The sequence below is a fragment of the Mixophyes fleayi genome, chromosome 10 (assembly GCF_038048845.1).
Source record: "Mixophyes fleayi isolate aMixFle1 chromosome 10, aMixFle1.hap1, whole genome shotgun sequence".
NCBI lineage: Eukaryota > Metazoa > Chordata > Amphibia > Anura > Limnodynastidae > Mixophyes > Mixophyes fleayi.
The window spans coordinates 76,979,949-76,992,466 of NC_134411.1; the positions used below are offsets into that span (position 1 = coordinate 76,979,949).

Sequence of the window (12,518 nt, forward strand, 5' to 3'; positions counted from 1 at the left end):
TCCAAATATTCTTTTGTATATGTATCTTGACATCTCGGAAGAAATATTTATTTTGTGCACGACTAGGAAATAGTGAGTTTAAAGAAAGCAAAACTTCACAAACATCTTTAATGAAATAGTTACAATAGACAATATAACTTGATGGGTCCTGTTTTGAATATGCAAATGACTCACAATATATATAAATATATCAATAACTGTAATCTGCTACAATCTAGATCAGGCCTGTCCAACCTGCGGCCCTCCAGGTGTTGTGAAACTACATGCCCCAGCATGCTTTGCCAGTAGACAACCTGTCGATAGCTGGAAGGGCATGCTGGGACTTGTAGTTTTCACTTGTAGTTTCATCTCTCCTGCAGTATGAGTAGGACATTTTGGAACATTATACTGTATGTACAGTGTTTTGCAATTGTCTCCATTGCTGTTGTAGGTCACGAATTAAGCTTCTTTAATGTTGATCTAATTCAGGCTTGAGCAGTGTGATCAATAAACGGTCTCCGTGCAGCAATAACGAAACAAAAAAAGATGTTTCTTTTTCAATCAGTCCAACCCATACTCAATGTCTTCATCTTCCTGCAATAGGCCAAGAACTGAAGAGCTTTCTGCCAACTTTTCCGATCTGTTATCATCATCTAGAACGAAATCACCACACCAATGTCAAACTTTAGAAGCATCACGTAATATTACACTTCATCTGGGGTACGAAAAATACTTAAAACCCAATTGCATAAGAAAATTATTTTAAAAATAACATTGGTTTTGTATGCATCTTCTTGTTGAATATATTTCAGAATCATTTTGCCACCCTACGGCAGGACATATATGGATCATATAAACCAATAATTGGCAACAATATGAAATAGATTCCACAGCTACTGTGCTTCTATGTAGATACATCTATGCATCCCAGATTAAGTATATTTTGATATATTACCATCTAAGCTTGAAAGGTTATTGTGTGGTGAAAATAGTTTTTCTACCAGACAAAACAAATGTTGTGTTATAAAATTGCTGAAATAATTTTGTTCCACAAAATCATTTTTTTGTCGCAAAATAATGCTTTTATACTACAACAGTTTCTACCGGGAGATACAAATTATAAATACAATTTGGAGAAAGTAATTAAACTGTCAACTGTGCTCTGTTACTGTATATGATTATATTATGCCAAATATACAGTAAATGTCATAAATGAAAGACACAAGACGTTACAGATATTTATTGTAAGTAGGTCTGGATTTATAAAAAGGTCACGTAGACCTGGGTATTAAGTGTTAATTGCAATAGCTTTTATTCTTAGAGGTATATGTAAACATAAAATAAAAAAAATCAATACCAATTTAAATAACAGGTAAAACACTTTTTGGGTGCTTTGTGCTACCATACATAGAGCCACAGTGCCCCATTTATAGGTATAATATATAACACAGCAGAGCTGACCTCCATCATCTAAGATGTGACAGAGGATTTTGTCACAATGAGAAAGGCAGAGAAAGTACAACACGCTGCATAGTGAAGATTTATATCATTATAAGTAACATTTGTGCATGCCTTAGTTACACCTGACTCCACGCCACAACCTCGATGGCCAGCTAGGTAAAGAAGTCATCCAAAGGCCAAAAAGGAGGATAGAGTGAATATGTACCATTTTGTCCTCCATATTTGCCTTGTTACATAGACACTTTTATGTATTACTCTACTATCTTATATAAATGTAATATATGGTGGAGGATTAGAGCCATGTATCTCAAAGGTGAAGTAGAGGAGGATTATTATTCTAGGGAGTCACACCTTGTTATATCAGTGTGTGTGTGTATAAAACATGCTGCGTGGCCATGGCTCTTACTGTGCAGCATAGAGAAAACCAACCTTTGTGTGAAATAACTGTAATGCTGACATGCAATCAATGTATTTCCTAGGTGTCAGGTTCCAAAAGGTGCAATAAAAGTCCATTACTGAAATAACTGATACATAACGTATTCATTGTTATTTGTCTTTTAAAATGTGTGGTTGTGACCTTCACTTACAGTATGTGCTGCAGGTGAAAGATAACCACAAATAAAAACATAAATAAGTAGCACACATACAAGTATACATAATAAAACAATGCAATATATAAATGCAAACAAATATTAAAAATAATAACAAATAAAAATATTGACCGATGAATGCATTTCTGGTTTCTGGGAAACCACAGAGTGTAATCGGTTAGTGCAACTTTTTTTTAAATCAGGTAAAATTTTATTGTATTTTTTCCTTTAAACAACAAAAAAGCCCAACACAGTAGGCTATCCCCCCAACTATACCCCATACAGTGTTACAAGCATTGTCAAGTATTTATACACCATGCAGTTAGAAAAAACAAAAAACATTAACATTCACAATTCCAAGTAAGGATATATACATTTTTTTTTTTTTTCCAGATATAGTGAGATAATGGTACAGCTTTGGTAATACAAGATACAGTCATTGATCTTAATAACATAATAGGTGGCTGGATGTCTGTCCCAAGTTTCAATCAGGAGAGTTCCACTTCCCTCAATCCCTCCGTGACATACGGGGATATCCTCCATCTATACCATATTCTTTCATACTTATCCACCAAATTCCTGCTGGTATACATGAACCTTTCATGGCCAACTGTATCGTTAACAAATTCAATCCAGCTATTCAATGTTGGAGCTTCTGGTGCCATCCATTTCCTAACTATCACTACCCTTGCCAGCATGAGTAACGTATTGATAAGCAATCTAATGAGTCTACAAGTTTTTTTGTTCAGGCCTAAACCGAATATACAGAGCCTTGGACTCAGGGCAATCACTCCCACCTCCAATCTCTTAATACAGTCCTCCACTTCTCCCCAAAAGGATGAAACCAGCGGACACTCCCAAAGCATATGCCAGAAGCCCCCCTCCTCGCTCCTACATTTGGGACACAACACTTTCTGACCACCACTGAACTTAGAAAGCCGAAGAGGGGTGAGATATGCTCTGTGTAACAGAAAAAATTGAACTTGGCGAAATCTTACTGATGTGATGACCTCCTTTGGGCTACATAACACCATACCCCATGCCTTATCACTAAGACGCCCCAGATCCCCCTCCCACCTGCATCGCAGCTCCGACAAGCCCCCTTCGCCAGATCCTTCCACCAAAATTGAGTACAGAAAAGAGATTTTCCGCCTCTGGCCCAACCTTGACAGTTGCACCCTTAAGGAATCTGCGTTAAAGCTCGGAGTAGCTTCCCGAAACTGCGAGGCCAGAGCATGTCTTAATTGCAAATATCTATAAAAGTAACCCCTAGGTAGTTCATGTAGTGTCTGAAGTTGCTCAAATGAATATAATATACCGTTCTCATACAATTGTCCAATGTGTGTTATATTGTAGTTCCGCCAAGCTCCAGCCCCCTCCATCCTAATCAGTTCTCCAAAGTCCAAATTGTCCCATAGTGGAGTGCATGGATCTAGATCCAATCCCCCTCCAATCTGGGACGACAATCTCCAAACCTTCATGGCCTGTATTAATAAAGGGGGGTCCCTCCCAACTTTTCTTCCGGCCAGAAGAAACTGCACACATGTATGACTAGATCCTGTCTCAGAAACCAAAAAATCATGCAAGTCTAGACCCAGCCTTGACCTAAACCAAATTTCAATATGTGCTAACTGGGAGGAAAAATAATAAAGCCGTAGATTCGGCAAAGCCAAGCCCCCCGATCCTCGAGAACGATATAAAGTAGTGAGTTTAACTTTTGCCCTCCTGCCCGCCCATACCAAAGAGGCCATAAGACGTTCTATGTAACGGAATGTACTATGGGGGATATAGACCGGCGACTGCTGCAAAACATACAGAAACTTTAGTTGAACTATCATTTTGACCAGATTAATTCTACCTGTGACCGACAGTGGCAGCTGCTTCCACACCCCAACTCGGCTCTTAAGATAATCAATCTGAGGTTGAACATTACGCTGAATATACTGACCCATATCATTAGAAATCCAGATACCAAGATATTTAAATACCGGAGTCCATTTAAGAGAAGTCTGCAGAACTTGGCCCGTAGGGCAGGTTCCCCTGATCGGAGTTACGCTAGATTTATCCCAGTTAATCAAAAGTCCCGAGTATCTACCGAACACCGAGACCACATGGAGTAGATTTGGCAACGATTTATCAGGATATGACAAAAAAAGTAGCATATCATCTGCATAAAGGGCAATCTTGTCCGTCCTGCAGCCCATCTTTAAACCAGTGATATCTGGCTGCATTCTTACCACACATGCCAATGGCTCTATGGCAAGGGCAAACAGAGCAGGGGACAGGGGACATCCCTGTCTGGTACCTCTGCCCATAACAAACTGGCGGGACATAAAGCCATTTACACAGACTCTAGCTGTAGGACAAGAATACAAAAGTCTAATCCACTGAATAAAAAACGGTCCAAACCCAAATTTCAAAAGCACCGCCCACAGGTACCTCCACTCCACAGAGTCAAAGGCCCTAGCAGCATCCAAGGACACCACCACCGCCTCCTCCTCCGCAGGATGGGGCAACTGTAAATGACAAAAAAGCCTTCGCAGATTTATGGCCGTAGATTTTCCTGGCATAAAACCGGTTTGATCAGGATGCACTATCTCACTAATCACCCGGTTCAACCGTGTCGCCAAAATTTTTGCTAAAATCTTAATATCCGTTGCCAGTAACGATATCGGTCTGTATGATTCTGGAAACAAGGGATCCTTTCCCGTTTTAGGGATAAGAACTATAATGGCTTCAGACATAGACGGAGACACACACCCCTGATCTCTAAAACTTGTAAACATGTCCTTCAGGCGAGGCACAAAAAACCCCAGATGTTTCTTATACAGCTCTATGGGTATCCCATCTATGCCCGAAGCCCTACCATTTGGGAACGATGATATTGCAGCTACAATCTCCTCATCAGAAATTGACAATTCCAAACTTTCTCTACCATCTATACTCAGTTCGGGTATGGAAACAGCCGCCAGAAACGTATCTAAATCAGAGTCTGAGTACTCAGCTCTTGACGTATAAGCCTCTTTGAAATACGTATAGAAAACATCACTAATCTCTTCAGTCACGGTATGTACGACACCCAAAGTATCAGTAATCCCCGCCACTACAGTCGCCGCCCTTTCAGACCTAGCTAAATAAGCTAAAAACCTACCACACTTATCCGCTTCAAAGTATTGTGTATGTTTAGCAAATAACAACTTACGCCTTGATTTATCTAGCAAATAATCCGACCACTCTCTCTGTACTGTTAACCAAGCCATCCTATCAGAAACTGCATGAGAAGAGAGATATACTTCCTCCAACCGCACAACCTCTTTTTCCAATCTATCTCCTTTCAACCTAGATTCTCTCTTGAAACAGTTGATGCTTCTAATTAAAGAGCCTCTTAAAAACGCCTTAAAGGAATCCCAAACGACAGACAGGGCTGCTGTATCCACATTGGTAGCAAAGTACTCCTCCCATTGGGACTCTAAAATATTTCCATCCTGTAATAATGTCAACCAAAAGGGGTTAAGCCTCCAGAATGCTTGACCTCGAGAAACATTAAGTTCAACTGTTAATATCAATGGAGAGTGATCTGAAATTCCCCTTGGCAAATATGCGACACCAGAGACAGCCGGCAGCAGTTCCCCCGATACAAGTCCTAGATCAATTCGGGAGAAGGCGTTATATGAAGTGGAGAAACATGAGAAACAAACCTCTGCCGGATGCCTCAGACGCCACACATCCACCAAACCCATTTCTGCCACCAAATCAGCAAACTTTGATCTCTTAGCATGTGTATTGTCCCCCACCTCCCTCCACCTGTCAACATTAGAATCCAACACATTATTGAAATCCCCACAGCAGATCACTGGAGTATCAGGAGACAGAGAAATAAAATCACTGCACTTTTTTAGGACCTCACCACTATAGGGAGGGGGGACATAGACTGATAGCAGGTTTATACGTTTGGAATCGAAGCAGCCCCTTACAAAAACATATCGACCCAATGGATCCGACTCCACCACTTCCAGAATAAAATTTACTTTCTTTCGTATAAGGAGAGATACCCCTCTAGAATGGCCCGTATGAGTAGCATGATATGCCCATCCAACCCACGGTTTCTTAAGGGCCAACACTTTACCTCCCACTAAATGAGTTTCAGTTAAACATATAACATCTGCCTCATACTTTTTCAATTGGGATATGACCAAAGACCGTTTAATTTTATCGTTTAGACCACGTACATTCCAGGTCAGGATTTTTATAGACCCCTTATTCACCTTCCCAGTCGCCATAGCACAAGGGAATACACATGAAGCATCTTACCATAACCGTCAACCCCTTCCAGCCCAGGCAGACACCCAGCCACCAACCAGCCACATTAGCATTTACCAAGATAGACAGTCTCAACATCCGAAAGCATTTGTATAAAGATAAAGTACCATACTTGTCACTGTATTGTAAGAACTCATCCCTCCCTACCCTATTCAAACAACCCCCCTCCCCGTATATCCACCCCCAACTCAGACATACCTGGATCCCCTTATAACTATCCCACATCTCCTTAGACAACGCACACACCTATCTCCCCATACTTATGGAGATACCTATATGCACTGAAAAAAAAAGAAGAGGGAGACCACGACCCTTTAAGCAAGGGAAGCTCCCCAACCCATAAATTCACCCCTAGTACTCCCCTAACCCTCCTATCTATTAGCACCAACAACAGAATTCAGCAGTTTCAAATACTATCACCTTATACATAACATATAAGTATCCAAATACCTACAGTATTAATGACAGTATTTCAATTTTATATAAACATACATCCAAGTGATATATATTATCCAAAACATTATAGCTATCAAAGGCACATAGTCCTTAATGGTATCATCTCAGTTCAATAGACCAATACATCACCAGGAGCATCTTCAATCCGGACGAAGACCACTAGGAGCTCTCCTGTCCAGCCAGTGAGTCGCCTCAGACGATGATCCAAAGAAAAGGGTAGTTCCATCTGCAATCACCCTCAATCTTGCCGGGAAGAGCATAGCATATGACAATTGCATTTCACGAAGACGACGTTTCACCTGTATAAATTGTGCTCTGCTTTTTTGCACATCCACCGAAAAGTCAGGAAATACAGCAACTCTCTGGTTTTCATGCATCAGGGGGCCCTTAATCCGAGCCAATCGCAGGATAGCATCCCGATCTTTATAATGCAACATCTTGGCAATAAATGTGCGCGGCTGTGCACCAGGAGGTGGTCTCTGTGTCGGGATCCGATGTGCCCTTTCCACCGCAAACTGGGCCGTGAACTCCTCTCTGCCGAATAGCTGGATCATCCAGTTCTCAAGAAATGTCTCCGGAGCATTTCCCTCCGCCTTCTCAGGGAGACCCACCAGTCGAATGTTACTGCGTCTGAGGCGACCCTCCATATCTGACATTTTCTGTCTAACTGACACCATCTGAGCCTCCAGGCCGGCAACTTTCTGCGGTAAAGGGACTGTAGTATCTTCAAGTATAGATATGCGAGCCTCTGTCTCCGACACACGTTCCCTAATTTTCTGAAAGTCCTGCCGCATCAATGACAAATCAACCTGCACTTCTCCGATTTTATCCATTACCTTCTTTTCAGAGGCAGCGATGGCTTTCAGGACCTCCTGAAGAGTAGAATCAGCAGGTGTTTCTGCGTCTGTAGAAGACTGGGATACCCGCAGCTCAGACGCAGGAGCTCCCCCTGCCGCTGTAGCAGGATTAGTGCGAGCATATTTCTCCAGCTTGCTGGCAGCAGTGTTACTTGCAGTGTGCTTTCCCATGATGGCACCTGCTATGCCCAGATGTTGATAGTTGCACTCTTAGGTTATTCACTTACAGCTCAGCTTATAAACTTGATGTTATAGCAGAACACCCAGTCCTCAAATCCACAGCACCCTGGATGTCTCAAATGTAGATAAAAGCACTATGTTAAGTGATCACTGAGACACATGTACTTTCAGGCAGCCCCTGTATTCAGGCACTTCACAGAGGGAGAACCTTCAGATACACCTAGTATTCTCTTCACTGTGGCACAAACAGCAGTCCCACACCACATAGGTTTTACCAGCTGAGCCTTTACTCATACAGAGATGTATATACTCTGCCTCCCTCCGACAATACTCTCCCAAGATGGCGCCTCAAACCACTTCACGGCGGGAACCCGAGTACTGACCTTCCACTCCTTTCCAATTGCCAGATATCTTCTCTCTACAGAGCCAGCTCTCCCCACTCTGAACAAGTAAGTATGTACTTCAGTGTTTTACTCTCCGGCTAGAGCTCAGTCTTTTCCCCGCCAACAGGTTCCGCCTCAGCAGCGCTCCGGTCACTCGTGACTCTCACAGCCGCCCTGATCCTCCAACATACACCAAACTTGCCTCTGCTAGTGCCAGGACAGTTCCCCCACAAAATTATTGCGGTAAGAGGGAGTTACAGGTCATCAGGATGTCCGATCAGGATATTTAGGCTGGGGAGCTCCGGTATCTGCAACCTACACCATGCTCCGCCAGGCCACGCCCCCGGTTAGTGCAACTTTAAATATTTGCAATATTATATTTTTAAATTGCATACATAATGCTATAACATATTTCTATGGAATATTAATATGTAAACAAAAGCACTAGAGGGCGACAACAGTCTCACTTGGTGGAGAGTTACATTATGCCTTACTGCCCTCTGTTGATAAATATATATAAGACATGGTAGTTTCATGTGGTTCGAGAAGAATATTGCTCTAAAGCAAATATCAGCAATGTAGCAACAAATCTATTAGTACAAAAAAAATCAAACACATAGTTAATGAATATATAGTAAGAACATTAATATGCAGTGGCTAGGACACATGATGGGAGGCTAGTAGATATGTGCCACACTTCCTGAGATCTAAACAAAGAGAAGAAAAAGAAGTGTGTGGGAGGGGCACTCCAACTGGGTCTATAAATAAAATATTAAAGTTTATTAGGTATGCATTATAAATGATCTGGTTGGAGAAGAGCGAAATATTAAAAATACATGTAAAGGACAAACAAGTGTGTAAGTGAATTAAAATACAAATACAATTTGCATTGCTTCTGCTACCTATCAAAATGCACCTTAATAAGTGCAAAAATACCAGCTCAAACAATCCTCCAAAAATTCAATCATTACCATATAGGTTAGCAAAGCCCAAAGGTATTCCCAATAATATTAGGCAATGTAACCCAATAACAATGGCATCACGAAAATAAGGAGATATTATATTAATAGGCTCCCTGCGATCACGGGTATATGTGATAAACCCTGCCTGAATAGGTAACTGGGGAGCGATCAGAGGGAGATGAGCGCTGGCTGGAAAAAAGGATAGCAAGACAAAAGGCCAACAAGCGTTTCGCTCTGTGGCTTTTTCAAGGCTGCAGCGGGAGGTGTAATGACAGCTCTTAAATAGCGGGGAAAGTAGGTGTGTTTAATGATGTCATCCTGAATGGCCAATCAGAATTGGAGGGCAGGACCGTCCATTGATTGACATACAATGTTGGCCAATAGGGGGCATATGATAATGATAACAGGAAAATCTATGCGATCGTGTGTGTTATATAATTTCATTCAAACATCGCAACTACCTGTTAACTATATAATCTCATAAAATAAGAACGCAAAGTAAGTTGTTAAGATCTGAGTTAAGATAACATGTTTTTAAGTTTTTATGTACAGAAGGAAATTATTCGGAGGGTGCTCGTATCTATTAAAATCATTCATCCAGGGTCCAATTAAAACCCAGTTAAAGTCTGGGTTAGTAAACATGAAAACGAGATATACTGGAATCAGATAGCAGGTCAAGATAATCCAACCTAAAATGTTCATGTTATGTTATTTTTATACAGAAAATTCTGTGCAGCAGGCAGGAAAATGTATTCTATAAGGTTGGGTTGTTATTAAACCTATCATCGAAAGGAATGTATTATGCTTCCTACTATATTAATACACAAGTTAACCTGTGCATGATACTCATGCATTCTAGTCAAATCAAGCTACTCAAGGTCTTAAAAAGGTTCTTGTCATGCATTTGGGCCTAGCCCAGGCCTCCTCAGGGGAAGAGCGTTACTTCCCGACTCAAGCGCCCTTTTTAATGTGTGTTCATGAGGTAAAATTACCTCACGAAAATGAGTTTGAGCCCTCAACTCGTAAATTTAGCCTTTACTACCCCTCCCACGGGGGAAAGGGAGGATGATTGAAGTTAACTGACTTCACTATTCTAATTTTTTTGTCAAATAATGTCAGTATACCAAATTTCAGGTCAATTGGATGAGCCCTTTCTGAGAAAATAGTTTTTTCCACACACACACACACACACACACACTAACACACGCCGCTAGGCTTTTACTTTTATATATTAGATAATGCTAAGAATTTAGTAGGTCAGTGTATAACTCCGCTCAGCAGGTGGCGCTGCAGCTTGTTTTTTTTTTCACACACAGACTAACACACGCCGCTAGGCTTTTATATTATTGATAGCTATGTATAGGAATGAAACATATCATGTTATACATATGGAGGTAGAAAATTATATCTATAACGATGGAGGTTTAAACTAATAAATTTTAATAATATAATCATATGTTTGATATTATGGGGAAAACGATGACAACTCTAAGTTAGCATGGGAGGTGGGTGTATTTGATGACATCATTCCAAATGATCCAAATAGAGCAAGGAAAACGGGTCCTTCCATTGATTAGCATCAGTATTAGTCAACAGTGAGCATACGATGTTGATAGCAGAAAAAGGACTGTACAATTAGGGTGTTAAAAATCCCTTTACATATCATAAATGACTATTTACCATTTAATCTCACTGGTAGAAACATAAAATAAAATGTTGGGTCCTAAATTAAGGTAAGGTACTATTAGGTTCCTAAAATAAAAGAAGAACATCGGGGGGTGCTTATATACAAAAATATTGTATCCCAAATACAAATGGAATCCAATTGAACAGAAAATAATAAGTTTAGAACGGAGTAATATAATGATGTTGATTGACAGGTAGAAACAGTCCAAAATAAAATATACTGTTGTATTCTATCCCATAGGGGGAAATCCCATGCAATAAGCAGAGGGACATCCCTCCTGGGAGAAGATTGTATGCTGAACCTGTCATAGAAAGGAGTATGTTTCCAATTACATCTCCCTTTCCATGCTCTATCAATTGATAGCTATGTATAGAAGTAATAAACACCTTGTCGTACATATGTTAACAAATATCAAAACCAGAGTTATATGTGTATTGATAATAATTAAGGAAGTTTACAATATGAACTAATATAAATGAAATAATTTCTTGCCATTTTACAAAAAAGCCATGTAACTGTTATAGTCATTAAGTGCCCCTCCCACACACTTCTTTTTCTTCTCTTTGTTTAGTTTAACCCATCAAGTGTTTTGGGAGCACCCCCTAGGAGCCTTCCTATGTAATTTATTACATTGAATACAATAATCAGGTCTTCTTATATATCTGGTGCGGTCTCCATCCTTTTTTGCGTTTTAGCTTCCTGAGATCTATAGCAGAAACAGCCTCATGTTGATCAAAACAATCTCCTGGGGTGGCTAACATCCTGCTAACACTACCGGAGCAGAAGGTTGCTTCAGTTCCTATTATCTGATTCTACAGATAAGCTTGAGAAATACAGCTGCACACAACAGACACGGCCTGGTGGAGGCCAGTCAATGCTCAAGCAGTGAAACCCAAAAAGGTCACATGTCTGAGCAGAACAATATCAGAGGTTCTAGCTATGACTGCCAAATGTCAGACCATGATGATCGACAATCTCACCTCTAAAATAGAAGTGGTCAGACATCTGAGGCAAGAAATCTTTACAGACTGGGAATGCGTGGCAGAGGCATAGTACTACATTTCTGGAGGTAGAGAATCACCTCCAGCAGGGGCAATCTGGGGTTCTGATTGTCCAAAAAAGCTTCTTGGCTCTGGGGAACAGGCCGATGATTTTAAAAAATTAATCTGGTGCAACAATATTAGGATCCCCAGCCTACCGAAAAAAAACTGAGGGTAATGTCCCTGAGACCTTTTTAGAAGAATGATCACCGAAAGTGCTGAGAAGTTCCTCAATATCGGCTCAAATGACTGTGCCCACTGAGTCCCAACCTCAGAGCCAGCCTGGTTACTACTTGCTCATATCTTCAATTTTCGGGATGCTATTCTGATAGTGGGATAGCAGGCTGGCAATCTTACCCACAATGGTATGACAGTAGGATACTACCTAGATCCAGCACTCAACCTGTAATAAATGTAAATTAGCAGTCTATACCAAGGTTTCCCAAACCTAGTCCTCAGGGCTAACCAACAGTGCAGGGAAACACTGGTCTATACAACAGATAATGCTCTCAATTCAACAAATCCTCTATGTGAGTGCAGAACCAATCCACAATTATATAGCCTCATTTATAGAGCTAGGCCATCGATTTTGGCAGTAATAAC

The 12,518-nt window shown here is 40.8% G+C and overlaps 1 protein-coding gene across 5 annotated transcripts in view; it reads right to left on the reverse strand.

Annotated features, from left to right (window-relative positions):
• Window positions 1–350: 350 nt before the first annotated feature.
• DNAAF1 (dynein axonemal assembly factor 1) overlaps window positions 351–12,518 on the reverse strand; it is an 87,174-nt gene continuing 75,006 nt past the window's right edge. For all 5 annotated transcript variants that reach the window (XM_075188896.1, XM_075188894.1, XM_075188898.1 and 2 more), the window contains one exon: window positions 351–632. In XM_075188896.1, the coding sequence (XP_075044997.1) occupies window positions 541–632 (92 nt within the window). In that variant the 3' untranslated portion in view covers window positions 351–540. The remainder of the gene's footprint in view (window positions 633–12,518) is intronic.